Source organism: Pelodiscus sinensis, chromosome 11, assembly GCF_052426305.1.
Source record: "Pelodiscus sinensis isolate ZL-2025 chromosome 11, ASM5242630v1, whole genome shotgun sequence".
Lineage (NCBI taxonomy): Eukaryota > Metazoa > Chordata > Testudines > Trionychidae > Pelodiscus > Pelodiscus sinensis.
Window position 1 is genome coordinate 6,087,861 of NC_143062.1, and position 17,298 is coordinate 6,105,158.

The 17,298-nt window shown below is 50.6% G+C and overlaps 1 protein-coding gene across 2 annotated transcripts in view; it reads left to right on the top strand.

Annotated features, from left to right (window-relative positions):
- BSN (bassoon presynaptic cytomatrix protein) overlaps positions 1–17,298 on the top strand; it is a 166,260-nt gene that overhangs the window by 142,209 nt on the left and 6,753 nt on the right. For both annotated transcript variants that reach the window (XR_012906554.2, XM_075939578.2), the window contains exons 6-9: positions 3,552–5,697; positions 6,022–6,827; positions 8,635–8,734; positions 9,255–9,377. Coding sequence is in view for 1 of the 2 variants with exons in the window: in XM_075939578.2 (XP_075795693.2) it covers positions 3,552–5,697; positions 6,022–6,827; positions 8,635–8,734; positions 9,255–9,377 (3,175 nt within the window). In the remaining variant the exon portion in view is untranslated. The remainder of the gene's footprint in view (positions 1–3,551; positions 5,698–6,021; positions 6,828–8,634; positions 8,735–9,254; positions 9,378–17,298) is intronic.

A 17,298-nucleotide genomic window follows, 5' to 3' on the forward strand; every position in this document is an offset into this window, starting at 1 on the left:
AGGAAGCAGTGTCCCTGGCCCTGGAATTTCACCTAGAGTGAGCCAGCAGGACCCAGTGCAGTGGGGGCTGTCCAGTGAAGCTGTCCCCAGTGCAGCGGCAGAAAAAACAGCTGAAAAAGCTTGTTAACTGAGCTGCTCGTAGTTAGAGCCAGAAAGGCCTGGCACACCTAGTGCCTCAGCTTCCTGGGGGCTCGAAAGCCAGTTACTGCACCTGCAGGAGAGGGGATGCACAGGATGGCCCATAAGCCAAGAGACCCCCCCACAGCACACTAAAGTGAGCCCCTAAGAACTGCTGCTCAGAGATGCAGCTGCTCCCTCATGCTGCCAGGACCACTGCATGGGGGTGTTTCCTGCCCTCCGTGCCCGGCTCGGCACTCCTGAAATACAGCCCGGCACAAGACTTGTTCTCATTTTCCCTGTTGGGCTGAGATTCTCTCCCTGGCCATCTCTCTAATGCCCGCTGGTGCCCCTGAGCCCTGCATAGTCATTCTTTGGGAAGCCAGGAGCACAGGCATAAGCCATGTCCTGCCATCTATTGCTCATATTGAGATGATCAACTGGCAGAGCTGGATATATGCTAACTGTCCAGAAAGCACCTAGATAGCCTGGCAGAGGGCACGGAGAAGCCAGATCTCCAAGCTAGCACCACCTTGCAGAGTTCTTCCCCCCGTCTCCCGGTAGGTCGTGCATGGTGTAGCCCACCTCTGCCAAGGAGCATCTTCACCCACCTGCAGCAGGGCTGACAGCCACTGCGGACCCCAGGGCAAGGTGTAGGGGTCCTGGCTCTACACTCTCAGAAGGGGTGGAGAAGAGGCAGGGCTGAGGGCAGTCAGCCTTAGCACTACCCTGACTGGCACGTTCCTCCGCCCCAGCCCTCTGAGCTGTGCAGAGCAGCACTCTGGTGGCAATTCAAAGGGTCCTGGGGTGCCTTTTGCTGTGCAGCTTTAGTGTAGACTCCTGAAACCAGTAACCTTCCCATCCTCACTGGCTCCCACCAACCTAGTTACTTCTCCCCATGAGCCCCCCCATCCCAAGTCTCCCCAGCTGTGTTCTTCCCAAGTTCCTAGCTCTCAGACACACTGTTGAAGCCACAATCCTAGCCCGAACCCCCAGTTTTGCTTTGGTGTGTATACTCCATACAGTTTGCACACCAGACACCTGCACGGGGAAAAGATAAACAGGAAGTTTATGTAATGGAAAAATCACAGTTCAAAGCTGAAATGCTGAGGGAAGCACCAGCGATAAATCACACAGAAAATAAAAAGAATGGCACAACCTCAGGCTTTACCCTGCCAAATTTAACCAAACCCTTTTCTACTACGCGTTTCCCAGCGCCTGTGAACAGGCTCCCAGCATGCCCCCAGGCCTAGAGAGACCCAGCATTTCATGCATAGCTGATACCTAGATGCTGGCCCTCAGGTTCTGAATAGATTGCACTTCAACCCCTTCCTTTTTAAATGGGATTGCCAAGTGTTTTTCTTTCTCTCAGATTATGATGACTCATGATTATTCAGAGCACAGGGAAATTCCCTCTTGAGGTGCCTCAGGCTGTGTCTACACTACATGCCTCTGTCGGCAGAGGCATGTAGATTAGGGTTGTAGGCAAAGGTAAATGAAGCCGCGATTTAAATGATCGCGGCTTCATTTACATTTACATGGCTGCCGCGCTGATCCGACAAACAGCTGATCAGCTGTTTGTCGGCTCGCCGCTAGTCTGGACGTTCCACGAGGAGTAACGGTAGTTACTGAAATGTTTCACGAGGAGTAACGGTAGTTCGGAATAGGAAGCCTAGTCCGAACTACCTAGTCCGTGCCGCGTGTAGCCGCGCGTCACGGAGTCCGCACTAGCGGACATTTAAAAATGGCGGCGCCCGGCAATATGCAAATGAAGCCCGGGAAATTCAAATCCCGGGCTTCATTTGCAACTCCGGTTGCCTACATTACCACCCTACTTCGAACTAGGGTGGTAGTGTAGACATACCCTCAGAGGCTGGAAATGGGCAAAGGAGAGGGTTCACTTGATGATTCCCTATTCTGTTCACTCCCTCTGGGGCATCTGGCATTGGCCACTATCGGCAGACAGGACACTGAGCTAGATCAACCTTTGGTCTGATCCAGTCTGGCCATTCTTATGTTCCAAGCAGAGAGCTTCTGGCCATGGTGCTCGGCTTTTGTTACTTCACGTTTCAGTGAACATGGCACTCCTTCCACATCTGTTTAATATCTCTTACGATCACAGATAAGTCTGCACAATGCCATACCTGTCTCCTTGGGCCCAAGCCCCTTCCTCCTCCCTTTCTTCCTTCTGTGTGCCATGCTAGACTGGGGACAGGTCCTGCTTCCCCTGAGCCACGTGCTCCCACTCTCCCAGATCCTCTTCTGCCTTCCTGTGCAGTGCCAGAACCTCCCCATCTACAGCATTCCATACCTGTGTGCTGGCTGAGCGCCCATGAGATGGCAGTCTCCTCAGGGCAGGGTCCTTGGTTGCCAATGTGTGTTGTAATGTGCCTATTGCTGCTGTGGAGATCATAATATTTAGTTGGCACATTGAACATCCCATTTTCTTTTGTCCTCAGAGGAATCCCAAGTGAGGGAGGAGGAAGCTTCCTCACTCATATTCAGTTAGAGCCCTGACACTGATGGCAGTGTCTGCCCTTCTGCTCTCCGTCCCCCACCCCATTAAAACTATTGGCTGGACTATTGGAATTCATTTGTTGGTTGGGCACCCCACCAGCTCCCCCCAAGGCCTGTGGGCATCTGTATCGCAGAGCTATGCTAGCCCCACAGGAAAGGATGTTTCTCTTGCATCCCGTAAACTACATATTACGAGGCACTTTTGATTTAATTCCTTGAAAATCCAGAACCAGTTTGGATTGGTTCTGTTCTGGGTCAGTTAAGGAGAAAAGTGGCTCATATGTTTCTCATTGCTGGTGTGCTTATTTCCATGTGCACAGTGCTAGTACGGCAGATGCACACTCTGCCGCACAGCCAACCTACATGCTAATCAAAAGGCACTGTGACCAACACCAGCGTTCCCCCAAGCCAGTCGCTCTGCAAGCTCCCCTGGGTAAGATGCCACTTTCACAGTTAATGGTGTGCAAGTCACTGGTGTGGCCAGTGTCACATCTGACCACCTCTGACTACTGCTGGGTGACTTAGATGTGACATTTCGGTGTGTGCTCAAGTGAGACTCCACCCACCTCACCTTCAGGATTGTCGTTGAGTGCCTTACCCACTGCTACACAGCCATGAGCACTGCACACCTGTTCACGTCCCACCACAGGAAACTGGATGAGGAGTCAGGCCTCTAGGAGGCTGTTTCTAGCACTCTGTGATATTGGGCAAGTCATAGCTTGTCCCCGTACCTCAGTTTCCTCATTTCTCCACTGACTGCAGTGATCACAGGGGAATATGCAAAGGCTTCAAAAATGAATGTTTAAGCACTTTGATAAGCTCTGCTGGCAGTGGGGCTGAGTTCTGACCACACCATGTCCCTGGGGTCACAGCACTCCCTGTGTCTAGGATTAATGCCTGTTTCAATTGTTTTTTAGATCTCTGCTTTGCAGTCAAACACTCTGATGCGGAAGGTGAAGCGGACCTTACCCAGTCCCCCCCCAGAGGAAGCTCACCTGCCTCTGGCCAGCCAAGCCCACTCCCAGCTGTACTTGCCCAGCTTCCTGCCAAAGGGGGTAGGAGGGCAGGCTGCTCCAGTAACCAAAGCCAGCCTTCTCCGAGACATCGACCGGGACCTGAAGCTGGTGGAGCATGAGTCCACGAAGCTGCGGAAGAAGCAAGCGGAGCTGGATGAAGAAGAGAAGGAGATTGATGCTAAGCTGAAGTACTTGGAGCTGGGCATTACTCAGAGGAAGGAGTCTCTGCTGAAGGAGAGGGGTGGACGGGATTACCCCTACCCAAGGTGCCTGGGAGAGAACCGGGACTACATGTCTGACAGCGAGCTGAACAATTTACGCCTCTCTAGCTACGAGGGCAGCAGTCTGCTCAGCAGGCCCAGCACTGCTCCCACTAACCACTATGTTGACTTCTCCAGCACGCAGTACACATCAGCCCCCTCTTATGCCCCCTACCCATACCCAGCAGCCCCTCCGGGCCCTGATGCCTTCCAGCAGCCAAGGCTCCAGCCCCCCCATTACCCCATGGTCAGCAGTGGCACATCTCAGAATGGCTTCCAAGCTGGCCAGCTCCCCACCTTGCCTGCCCAAGGTGTCTATCAGAACCAGAGCTTCCCTTCCAGCACCAGTTACCAGAGCCAGCAAGGCTTCCGGCCACCTCATCATTATCAAGCTCAGGCCATATATCCCAGCCAGCCACCCTTGCAACCGGCACAGAGCACCAGTTTCCAAACACAGGCAGATGTGCATGCCATGCACCAGAAGCCACGGCAGACATCACTAGCCGACTTAGAGCAGAAGATCCCCACCAATTACGAAGTGATTGGCAATGCCTCGGCAGCCCCAGAAGCAACACACAGCCCTACGCCAGTAACCAGCAGCTATGCCCAGCACAAGGCCCCAGAGCCCCGGCCAGCTGACCAGAGCAATGCTGCACAAAGCCCCTCAGCCAGTTACTCCTCAGAGGCTTTGTATACAAATCTGGAGCAGAACATTCCCCGTAACTATGTGATGATTGATGACATAAGTGAGCTGACTAAAGAGACCCCTGCGGCAGACAGCCACAAGGGAGAGACAGTGGTACAGGGCAGCAATGGCCGCCAAGCCAAAGAGAAGAGTGAGGTGGTGGAGCCAGAAGGCTCCAGCAGAACTAGCTGCTACTCCAAAGCAGAGGAGGAGTCAGAGGAGGATATGTATGATCAGCATGGTGCTGACCATCGGGGGAAGAACAGCTACCACAGGGGCATGGAGAGCAATGGGAGGATGTCGGGCAGCTCCAGTAGCCCCTGCTCCTATTATGGGGATGATTATCGGCACTCTGCGCGCCCAGACAAGCATGGCTCTGGCCTGGGGATGCAGAAGCATTCCTCCAAAAACCTGGCTCCAGCTGTCATCTCATCCAAGCGCAGTAAACACAGGAAACAAGGCATGGAGCAAAAGATCTCCAAATTCTCCCCCATAGAAGAAGCCAAAGATGTGGAGTCAGACCTGGCCTCCTATACTGTGACTACATCTGTCAGCAGCAGCAATGTGGTATCCCGGGCCAAGAAGCTACAGGATGAGATCACCTACGGCCTCAAGAAGAATGTGTATGAGCAGCAGAAATACTATGGCATGTCCAGCAGGGATATGATGGAAGAGGATGATCGCGCCTACAGCACTGGGAGCAGATCTAGATCATCTGCTTATGGGACGGAGAAATCATTAAGCCGTGATACCAGCAGCAGAAGCAAGTCCTATGAGAGAGAGAGCATGGAGAAGCCACAGAAAGGAAGCTCCAAACCATCTTCCCTTAGTATGGGTCAGAGTCGTGGACGGCCTCCGATTCGTGCACAGACCTCTGAAGAGGAAAGTCCCATTAGCCCTTTAGGAAAGTCTGTGGGCATGTCCCGCTCCTCGGGTGGACCTCTCCCTCAGTCCTCGGGGGACAGCTGTTCCCAGTTCTGCTCCAGCCACTCGTTGCCTGATGTGCAAGAACATACGAAAGATGTGCCAAGGAACCACTCTTATAAGCACGAAGAAAGTTATATCCTGGATGATTCACACTGTGTTGTTTCAGACAGTGAAGGTAACAGTTACCTGTGGTGACACACCCCAGAGCATGCTCCTATGGGTAATTTGCAAAGACAGTCTCACAACCTGCATTTGCATACCATGTGCCTTTCTCCCTTGTTCCACTGCATGTTCCAAGTGTCTGGTGGTAGCATGTCGGTGTTCAGTGCCTGCTGCATGAAACAATGCTTTGTATTTATTGGGGAGGGGTTTATGACATGTCCCAGATGCATGTGATAAGCTGCTTGCACTTGTTTATATCATTGCATGGCTTCAGTGGGGGGGACATTCTTGCCTCAGGACCCAGAGACTCACTGTGCTCTGTGTTTGATTTCTGAAGCCTATCATTTGGGTCAGGAGGAGACAGACTGGTTTGATAAGCCCAGGGAAGCTCGCTCAGAGCGGGTAAGGCCCTACACTGGCCACTCCTCCCAGAAGAGACCGCCTGTCAAACACACCTTTCATGATTATGATGAGCCTCCTGACGAGGGCCTCTGGCAGCACGATGACTATTCTCAGGCACGTCACTCTTCTTCCAAAGACCATCGGCACCATGGCGAGTCCGGAAGGCACTCAGCCTCTTCCCGCCACCCAAGTGAGGATCAGCCCAGACGGACATCCAAGCAGCACACCCGAGAGCAGGGCCGCCATGAAGCCCGCACACACATGCAGCCATCTGCCCAGAAGAAGACCCAGCAGTCAGACACAAGAATCCAGCCAGCTTTCCCCTCCAGCTCAGCAGAGCACTCGCAGCAGTCCCGGCAACCGGCCAGCTACCACCACTCCTCAGAGTCCTTGAAATCCCAACGGCAAGTGCCACATGGGCCATCGCCCCAACAAGTGAAAGCAGAGCCCCTGACGCACCACCCACAGCAGCAGCTTCCAACAAAGCAGCAGCAGCCGCTGCCATCCAGGCAGCAGCAGCCATCAGCCAAGCAGCCTCCACAACCGCAAGCAGGCCCTTCACAGCAACTGCCTCAGCCTCAGAAGGAGCCGCAGCAGCAGCAAGCCAGGATGCAGCAGCAGCCAGGGGCTCAAGGACCACCCTCTTCTAGGCCACCGCAACAACAGCCCAACCTGTCCCAGCAAGTCGGGAAGCCCCAGTCATCCCTCCCGGCACAGCCAGGCAGTCACCAAGCAGGGCCAGTAAGTGAACTGGCTTTTTGGTCGTGGGTTCCTCACTTACATAGGAGGCGCCTGGCAGATGACTTGTCTTCCAGCACTGGGGAGGCACCTGGGAGGCTCTTGTGGCACAGGAAGGAGGAAGGGGCTGGGAATCCTGCTGCATCCCCAGGCACAGGCCATGCACTGGCACAAGCTCCCTCAGTTCATGCCAGCACAACAGAGGGTGTTGTGCAGTGAGAAGGGGCCACATGCTAGGTATGTGCTGCGAGGTAGCTGATATGTTCTGCAGCAAAGGAACCCTAGAACCATAGGGTTGGAAGAGACCTCAGGAGGCCATCCAATCCAACTGCCTGCTCAAAGCAGGACCAATCCCAACCAAATCATCCCAGCCAGGGCTTTGTCAAGCCATGCCTTAAAAATTTCTAGGGATGGTGATTCCACCCCTCCCTAGGGAACCCATTCCAGTGCTTCACCACCCTCCAAGGGAAATCATTTTTCCTAATATCCAACCTAGACCTCCCTCACTGCAACTTGAGCCCATTGCTCTTTGTTCTGCCACCTGTCACCACTGGGAACAGCCTCTCTCCATTCTCTTGCAAACCGCCCTTCAGGAAGTTGAAGGCTGCTCTCAAATCCCTCTTCGTTCTTCTCTTCTGCAGACTAAATAAGCCCAGATCGCTCAGCCTCTCCTTGTAGGTCATGTGCTCCAGCTCCCTAATCATTTTCATTGCCCTCCACTGGACCCTCTTCAGTGTGTCCACATGCTTTCTGTAGTGGGTGTCCCAAAGCAGAACACAGTACTTCAGGTATGGCCTCACCACTACTGAATATATGAGAACAGTCACTTCCCTTGATCTGCTAGCAGTGCTCCTATTAATGCATCCCAATATGCAGTTAGCCTTCTTAGCTACAAGGGCACACTGTTGACTCAGTTCCAGTTTCTCATTCACTGTCATCCCTGGATCCTTTTCTGCAGAACTGCTGCTTAGACAGTCGATTCACAGCCTGTAACAATACTTGGGATTCTTCTGTCCCAACAAGCTCTTGTTGAGACCTGCCTAGAATGTGCTGCAGCAGGAAAGGGGTTAAATGATGGAGCTCTCAGAGAAGTGCCAGAGCTGAGGCTGTGCTGAGATCAGCACTAAGTGTGGGGTGAAATTCCTCCCATTCACGCTTTATTTCCTGATGTCAGGCTCCAGTTGTCCAGGCAAAGACACCCACGGTTCCCCACTTGGCAAGGACATGCTCTGTTGGCTATTTTCATTCTCCAGTGCAGCCAAAGAGGCTGAACAGGCAGGCAGAGGAGAGAGATGAGGCTGGGAAAGCCAGGAAGCGGGGAGTGGGAGACCAGAGAGGGAAGGGCCATGGAAAGGAGACAGGGAGAGCAGGGGACGGGATTCAGGAGTTCCGTGCCCCCAGACTGGTGCAAAGTTCTTGCCCCTACCCAGCTGCCTCCTGAGACAGGCCTAGCATTTACCTCTGGAGGAAATGCAGCAGAGGGAGCAGCTGCCTGGGTGGACTTGGGTGTGGATTGCTAGGGGTGGCAGATGCTGGGGCATTTCCGTGGGGAGTCAGTCTGGCTTGCAAGGCAGGGCTTTGTGTGGGGAGATGTGTGGCTGGGAGTGGATGGTTTCAGGTAGGGTTTCCCAGGAGGTGACCTGCATATCCCTGAGTTGATACAGTCTTAGGGCTGAATTTTCTGCTGGAGCTTACTGCCATGCCCCTGTTCCTCTGGAACTGCTATTCTGCTGTCCCCACGCCATGCCCACCTGCTTGCCCAGGGACAGTGAGGCCAGGGGTATTCTGAAATACGCATTTCATGTTACAGCCCAAAGCAGATCAGGTGGATATGCCCAAACCCACCACAAAAGTGCCACTGCTGCATGGGAGAGCACCACAAGGACAACCACTGGGAACAGCTGCAGCAGGTCAGTGAGACAGACGGACATGTTGGACTCTGCCAGGCCACCTGCACCCATGCTAGCTGGCAGTGCCTGTGGCACAGAAGGAGCAGCCAGGCACCGACTGTGTTCTCTAGGGCTATGGCTGCCTGATCTCTCCAAAGAGACGATCCCTTTTTATCCCTCCCTAGTGCATCACAGCATTAGATCAGTAGGGGCTGGAAACAAGTGTGTCCTTCTCTTGTCAGGCTATGGAATGGAGCCAGATCCCCAGCCTAGCACTGGAGCGGGGGGGACCCGGTCCCTTGGGGCAGGAGAGCAGTCAGCAGTGACCCAGGGTGGGTTGGCAACCCCTACTCAGGGAAGCAGAGTGCCCTAAAGCAGCCTGCCCTAATCTGTGCCAGTCACGCCACAGACTCCTGGCATCTGAAAGCACCTGGGTGGGCTCTGGCCCCAGCTCTAGTCAATTACATAGGCACTGCCCATGCTGGGGAGGGGCTATGGCTGGATTCTCCTCCTCACTTTGGCTCCATATACTCCCTGGCAGGTATTAAAGTGAGTCAGAAGCCAACAGGCACGGCAGCTGGACAGCCCGGGGTGGATGGAGAGAGCGTGTTCTCCAAAATCCTGCAAGGAGGGGCCGCAGAACAAGCTGGCAAACTGACAGAAGGTAAGAGTGCCAGCCCCTGGCTGGGCATTTGTCTAGAGAGGGCCACACAGCCTGTGGGACCTGGCGCCATGGAGAAGTGCTGGCACAGGGTCTCTGCTTTGCAGCTCAGCAGAAGGGACTCACTGAAGACTGCAGGGTCTAGCACAGGCCAGAGGTGACCCAAGGTTCTGCAGGGCCCGATTGGCTGCTCGCTAAGCACTGAGCCAGGGCCAACCACTGCAGGTGGCCAAGAGAAACACTTTGTGCTTCATGGGGAAGAGCTGCTGTTTTTGGAATGGAGGGCCTTCCTGAAGCACGGGCTGTGGTGAGGTGTCTGGACACAGAGCAGGCCGGGCCCTCCTCGAGGAGAATGGCCTGGGAGCAAAGGGTGAGCAGAAGAAATTGTACAAATTGTGTGAGGGCAACATGAGAGAGGCAGGTCAAGGCTACAGCTGTGAGGTCAAAACAGGCAGGGAACAGTTTGCCTGAGGCTGCCCTTCTTTCTGGGGAGAGACTGAGCAAGGGCAGGGCCTCGGGGGGAACTGCCCAAGTTTGCCCCTTTTGGGTCAGGCCAGTTTCCTCCCCCTTGTCCATTATTCCGTCCTTAGAGTGTCTTTTGCCTTATTTAATAGAGCTGGATGAGGTCCAAGCATTATTGAGATGATGAGTCTTTCAGGAGAGCAAAGTCACTCAGCCGATGTCTGCAATCCCTTGCCCGCTGGATCTCTGAATGAGACTGGCAGATGGCCCCTCTCTGCTGGTGGAGAGAGGCCTCTGACCAAAATCAACAGAGATGTGGCATCAGCAGGCTACATGTGGACTGTTGAACAGCTGTGTCCCCTCGGTTCTCCAAGCTGGGGTGTCATTTACATTGCTTTGCTGTGAGAGCCATCACTCCTAGTCTGCCCACACAGCCTCCAGCAGCTCAGTTCCTCCCAATTACACTGCAGAGCAACATCGGCAAACTCCTAGTCACAGACTTCCCCCAGAAATGTGCATCTTGGATTGCCCAGCACCCTTCTAGACAGTACAGGCTCATATAAAGTCCATCATTTTAGTAACAGAAAATATCTAACGTCAGTACCGGGCAAATTAGTTGAAACTATAGTAAAGAATAAAATTGTCAGACACATAGATGAACATAATTTGCTGAGGGAAAGTCAACATGGCTTCTGTAAAGGGAAATCCTGCCTTACTAATCCGCTAGAGTTCTTTGAGGGGGTCAGCAAACATGTGGGATCCAGTGGCTATAGTTTACCTAGATTTCCAGAAAGCCTTTGACAAGGCCCCTCACCAAAGGTTCTTAAATAAAGTTAGTTGTCATGGGATAAGAGGGAAGGTCCTTTCATGGATTGATAACTGGTTAAAAGACAGGAAACAAAGAGTAGAAATAAATGGTCAGGTTGCAGAGTGGAGGGAGGTATCTAGTGGTGTCCCCCAAGGGTCTGTCCTGGGACCAAGTCCTATTCAACTTATTTATAAACGATCTAGAGAAAAGGGTATACAGTGAGGTGGCAAAATTTGCAGATGATACCAAACTGCTCAAGATAGTTAAGACCAAAGCAGACTGTGAAGAGCTTCAAAAGATCTCACCAAATGAAGTGACTGGGCAACAAAATGGCAAATTAAATGTAATGTAGATAAATGTAAAGTATCAAGAAAGGGAACTTAGGGTTTATTCTGGACAGTTCTCTGAAAACATCCACTCAGTGTGCAGCGGCAGTCAAAACAGCAAACAGAATGTTAAGAAAACATTCCCATTAAAAAAGGGATAGGGAATAAGACAGAGAATATTTTATTGCCTCTGTATAAAACCATAGTTTTCCCACATCTTGAATACTGCGTACAGATGTGGTCACCTCATCTCAAAAAAGATATTGTTGGAAACCAAAAATGGAGACACCGTGTAGATTCAAGCAGGAGGGTTTATTACACACAGCGCTGACTGAGTGTCACCTTGCCACTTGGACTCAGTGAACACTGCTAAGCACTTGATTACAATAGATTATATAGGGAGCCAATGGGCAGAGAGAAGCAATGGGGTGAGAGTTCCTGAGCCCCTGGATAGGTTCTGGCAGCAAGACATATGAGTATGGTAAGCCAGTAGTCTAAAAGAGTACGTAGTAGCTCCGCACCTAGCTCAGGTTAACATATTTGCTAAAACACAAGTATTACTCGCCTCCCCCAAGAATTGCCTATAATGCATAAGCTACATTCCAGTTGGAATCCATAGGAGTGGTGATGATGCTTTCCCAACAGATGTGGGTGCGGTTCATAGGTACTTGTCTAGGGGTATAAAGCAATAAGACAATGTCAGGTATACAGCAAAGCAATTGTTATAACATCATTCCGATGTATCTGCAAGCTTGAATTGTTAGGGAAGGAGGGTGTCATCTCAAAGTGACATGTTAAGCCTTTCCCTGAATCTGTGGTTGGCCTTGGGAAGGCAAATGTTGTTTCTGTCCCATGCCGGATGGCAGACTATGAGGGCCTTGGCCTTGTTTGTGTGTGTGAAACTTATGATTAGGGTGTTCAGTTATGGCTGCCCACCTAATGTTATGCTACTTCGGCTACTTCCATTTGTGATACACCAGCGAGGCTGTTTTTCTGTATTTTTCCTAGGGCCTGTTGCCTAGGCCTTATGCCTCTGCCTCAGCTAAGCCGGAGACTGTGGTTCAAAAGTCTTACATATATATCAATGGGCTATTTGCTATTCTATCCCTACAATATGTGGGCATTGGAAAAAGTTCAGAAAAGGACAACAAAAATGATGAGGGGTTTGGAATGGGTCCCATACGGAGAGAGATTAAAAAGACTTGGACTTTTCAGCTTAGAAAAGAGGAGACTAAGGGGGGATATGATAGAGGTGTATAAAATCATGACTGATGTGGAAAAAGTGAATAAGAAAAAGTTATTTACTTACTCCCACAATATATGAACTAGGGGTCACCAAATGAGATTACTAGGCAGCAAGTTTAAAACAAACAAAAAGAAGTGTTTCTTCACTCCGCACACAGTCAGCCTGTGGAACTCCTTGCCTGAGGATGTTGTGAAGACTAGGACTTTAACAGGGTTCAAAAAAGAGCTAGATAGATTCATAGGGTATGTCTAGACTACATGCCTCTGCCGACAGAGCCATGTAAAATAGGCTACCCGACATAGTCAATGAAGCGGGTATTTAAATATCGCCGGCTTCATTAAAATAAAAATGGCCACCACGCTGTGCCGGCTCAGCTGATCGTCGGCACAGCGTGTGAGTCATGACACTGATCGGTCGACAAGGGAAACCTTTGTCGACCACTCCTGTAAACCTTGTTTCACGAGGCATAAGGGAGCGGTCGACAAAGGCTTCCCTTGTCGACCGAGCTGCGTCTTGACTCGTGCGCTATGCCGATGATCAGCTGAGCCGGCACAGTACGGTGGCCATTTTTATTTTAATGGAGCCAGGGATATTTACTGACTATGTCGGGTAGCCTATTTTACATGGCTCTATCGGCAGAGGCATGTAGTCTAGGATGGATAGGAATGATGTCCCTAGCCTCTGTTTATCTGGAAATAGGTGATAGGAGAGGGATCCCATGAGGCTAGATGGACTTTTGGTCTGACCCAGTATGGCTATTCTTATGTTCTTATGATCTGTACAAACCCTATTCTCCCACATAGGATTTCCCAAACACTTCAGATATGCTGGTTTAGCTAAAATAATACATCTATATTAACTAAAGAAAGATTGCAAGTGATTATAATAATGAGGCATAAAAGTAAGAATTTGTTACAAAGAAATAAAAGGTAAAATGCAACTAACACCTAACTTAACAAGCTAAATAAATTGAAAGAAAGACAGTCTCTCATCACATGTTTTAGCAGTGTTCCAGGCAGGACTTAAAATCATAGAATCATGGAATCATAGGGCTGGAAGAGACCTCAGGAGGTCGTCAAGTCCAGCCCCCTGCCCAAAGAAGGACCAATCCCAACTAAATCAACCCAGTCAGGCCTCTGTGAAACCAAGACTTAAAAATCTTGAGGGATGGAGATTCCACCACTTCCCTAGGCAACCCATTCCAGTGCTTCACCACCCTCCTAGTGAAATAGTTTTTCCTAATCTCCAACCTAGACCTTCCCCACTGTAACTTGAGACCATTGCTCCTTGTTCTGCCATCGTCACTACCATGAACAGCCTTTCTCTGTCCTCTTTGGAACCTCCCTTCAGGAAGTTGAAAGCTGCTCTCAAATCCCCCCTCACTCTTCTCTACTGCAGACTAAACAGACCCAAATCCCTCAGCCTCTCTTCATAGGTCATGTGCTGCAGCCCCCTAATCATATTGGTTGCCCTCCGCTGGACCCCTCCAATACGTCCACCTCCTTTCTATAGTGGGGGGCCCAGATCTGGACACAGTACTCCAGATGTGGCCTCACCAAAGCCGAATAAAGGGGAATAATCACATCTCTAGATCTGCTGGCAATGCTCCTCCTAATGCAACCTAATATTCTATTATCCTTCTTGGCTACAAGCGCACACTGTTGACTCATATCCAGCTTCTCATCCACTGTAATCCCCTGATCCTTTTCTGCAGAACTGCTACTTAGCCAGTCGGTCCCCAGCCTGTTTGGGGGTTCTTCCATCCCAAGTTAGGACTCTACATTTGTCCTTGTTGAATCTCATCAGATTTCTTTTGGCCCAATCCTCTAATCTGTCTAGGTCACTCTGGACCCTATCCCTGCCCTCCAGCGTATCTACCTCTCCCCCTAACTTAGTGTCATCCGCAAACTTGCTGAGGGTGCAATCCATCCTCTCATCCAGGTCATTAATAAAGATGTTGAACAAAACCTGCCCTAGAACCGATCCTTGGGACACTCCCCTAGAAGCCAACCGCCAACCTGACATCGAGCCGTTAATCATTACCCGTTAGGCCCGACAGTTTAGCCAGCTTTCTATTCATCTTACAGTCCATGTATCCAATTCATACTTCTTTAACTTGCTTCCAAGAATATTGTAGGATACCTTATCAAAAGCTTTGCTAAAGTCAAGGTATATCATATCCACCTACTTTCCCATATCCACAGAGCCAGTTACCTCATCATAGAAGCTAATCAGATTGGTCAGCCATGGCTTGCCCTTGGTGAATCCATGTTGAGTATTCCTAATCACTTTCCCCTCTTTCAAGTACTTCAAAATAGATTCCTTGAGGATCCCCTCCATGATTTTTCCAGGAACTAAGGTAAGGCTGACTGGTCTGTAGTTCCTTGAATTGTCCTTCTTCCCCTTTTTAAGGATGGGCACTACATTTGCCTTTTTCCAATCATCCGGGACCTCTCCCGATCTCCACGAGTTTTCAAAGATAATGGCCAAAGGCTCCGCAATGACATTTGCCAACTCCCTCAGTACCCTCGGATGCATTAAATCCGGACCCATTGATTTATGTATGTTTAGCTTTTCTAAATAGTTCTTAACTTGTTCTTTCTCCACCAAGGGCTGCCCACCTCCTTCCCATACTGCGTTGCCTAGTACAGTAGTCTGGGAGCTGACCTCGTCTTTGAAGACAGACACAAAGAAAGCATCGAGCACTTCAGCTTTCCCCACGTCATCTGTCTTTGGGTTACTTCCCTCATTCAGTAAGGGCCCCACGTCCTCTCTGATCACCCTCTTATTACTAATATGCTGTGATGTGGTGTCAGTACCTTGCTGGTTGCTGTGCTTGGGCTGTGGGCTGTGGGCTGTGGATGACCCCGACTGGCCTCTGTCTGTGAGCACTGCCCAGCGGGAGCATCTTGAGAGCCTCCATGACAGTGACCAAACCGGTTCTACCGGTTAAGGGAAAGGATGGAACAAAAGAAGTGAGTGTTGGGGAAAGGGTCAGTTGCTGGTGGGGAACCATGAAGGGAACAGCCTTAGCTGAGGCCTGAGGATCTAGGGGTGACAATGGACCCCCTAATCCAAGGGGTCTGAGGCACCCTGGCCTTAACTCCTGAAACTATATCACGTCTATGCTGTGCTGTATCCCGGAGCAGCAATAAACCCCCTCTATTCTACTGGCTGGTGGAGTCTATTCTTGCTGCTATGGGGGTGCAGGATCGAGGGAACCCCGATGCGTCGTCACACATGCCTATAGAAACCTTTCTTGTTACCCTTCGCATCTCTTGCTAGCTGCAATTCCAATTGCGCTTTCGCCTTCCTGATAACTCCCCTGCATTCTCGAGCAATATGTTTGTATTCCTCCCTAGTTGTCTGTTGAAGTTTCCGCTTCTTGTAAGCTTCCCTTTTGTGTTTAAGCTCACCAAGGATTTCCCTGGTAAGCCAATCTGGTTGCCTACCATATTTCCTTTTCTTTCTGTGCATTGGGATGGTTTATTCCTGTGCCTTTAATAACGCTTCTTTAAAATACTGCCAGTTCTCCTGGACTCCTTTCCCCTTCATGTAAGCATCCCAGGGAATCCTGCCCATTAGTTCTCTGAGGGAGTCAAAGTCTGCTTTCTGAAGTCCAGGGTGTGTATTTTGCTGCTCACTTTTATTCCTTTGGTTAGGATCCTGAAATCTACCATCTCATGATCACTGCTGCTCAGGTTGTCGCCCGCCTTTACTTCCCCTACTAGTCCCTCCCTGTTTGTGAGCAGCAGGTCAAGCTGCTCATGACCCCTGGTTGGTTCCTTCAGCACTTGTACCAGGAAGATAACCCCAACATTCTCCAAAAACTTCCTGGAAGCTTCTCTCAGTTGTCTGAAGAAAGTCCCATCTACCTCATCCACCGGATCCAGTGGTCTATAGCACACACCAACTACAACATCATCCCTGTTGCTTCCACTTCTAAACTTAAGCCATAGACTCTCAACAGGCTTTTCTCCCTCTATCTACTGGAGCTCTGAGCAATCATACTGCTCTCTTACATACAATGCAACTCCTCCTCCTTTTCTCCTCTGCCTGTTCTTCCTGAACAGTTTATACCCTTCCATGACAGGGCTCCAGTCATGCGAGTCATCCCACCAAGTCTCCATTATTCCAGTCAAATCATAGTTCTTTGACTGGGCCAGGGCTTCTAATTCTTCCTGTTTGTTTCCCAGGGTATGTCTACACTACCCTCCTAATTCGAAATAGGAGGGTAATGTAGGCATACTGCAATTGCAAATAGGTGTCCTTTTAAAATGCACAATTTGCTGATTGTCCTATTCAAGTGCATGCAACAACACTGTATGTATGTCATGAGATTCTACTATATGATGTTTTTGAGACATGTTCCAAATTTGGAAAAAAGCTTGTAGGGGCTGAGTGAGGCTGCTGTGTGGTTGTCACTAGCACTTCTCACTGCCGGGCTGTTAGCCACACATACATTGCAAGACTTGGACATGTGCGTGTACATATTTAATGTTTTTCAAAAGCTAATTAAGTATTTTATGGGAAAGTGTGAAAGCAGCTTCCAGCCAGAGCTGCTGCTGAGGTCACCAAATCAGGGGGCTGGACTTGATGACCTTCTGAGGTCTCTTCCAGTTCTATGATTCTATGATTTGTCCTAAGAACCCTGCTCTAGGGAGAAGCTGGATTGTGGGCTGTGGCTATAATGCAAGGAGCCCAGTGGCCGACCAATGTGAGGTGAGGTAGGCTCATGGGACTTAGACTATGAGGCTCGGGGGTGGCCAAAATAGTGGTGGATACAGCACAAAGAGCTCAGGGAAAGAAGTTGTTGAGAAAAACAAACAAACATGCTGCCCCTTTAACAGCTGTGTGTGGCCCAAGCAGGCTTCCATAGGCCGCAGCATCAGATCTCGCTGCCCCAAGCGGCGCCCTGAACAGACAAGGAAAAAAGATCAGAGCGGGGAATGCAGAACAGCCGCAGGTGCGGAAGTCAAGCCGCAGGTGCGAGAACCGCAATTTTTCCTTTGAAGAGCCGCATGCAGCTCACGAGCCACGGGTTGGCCACCCCTGGTGTAGCTGTTGCTATTTTAGGAACAA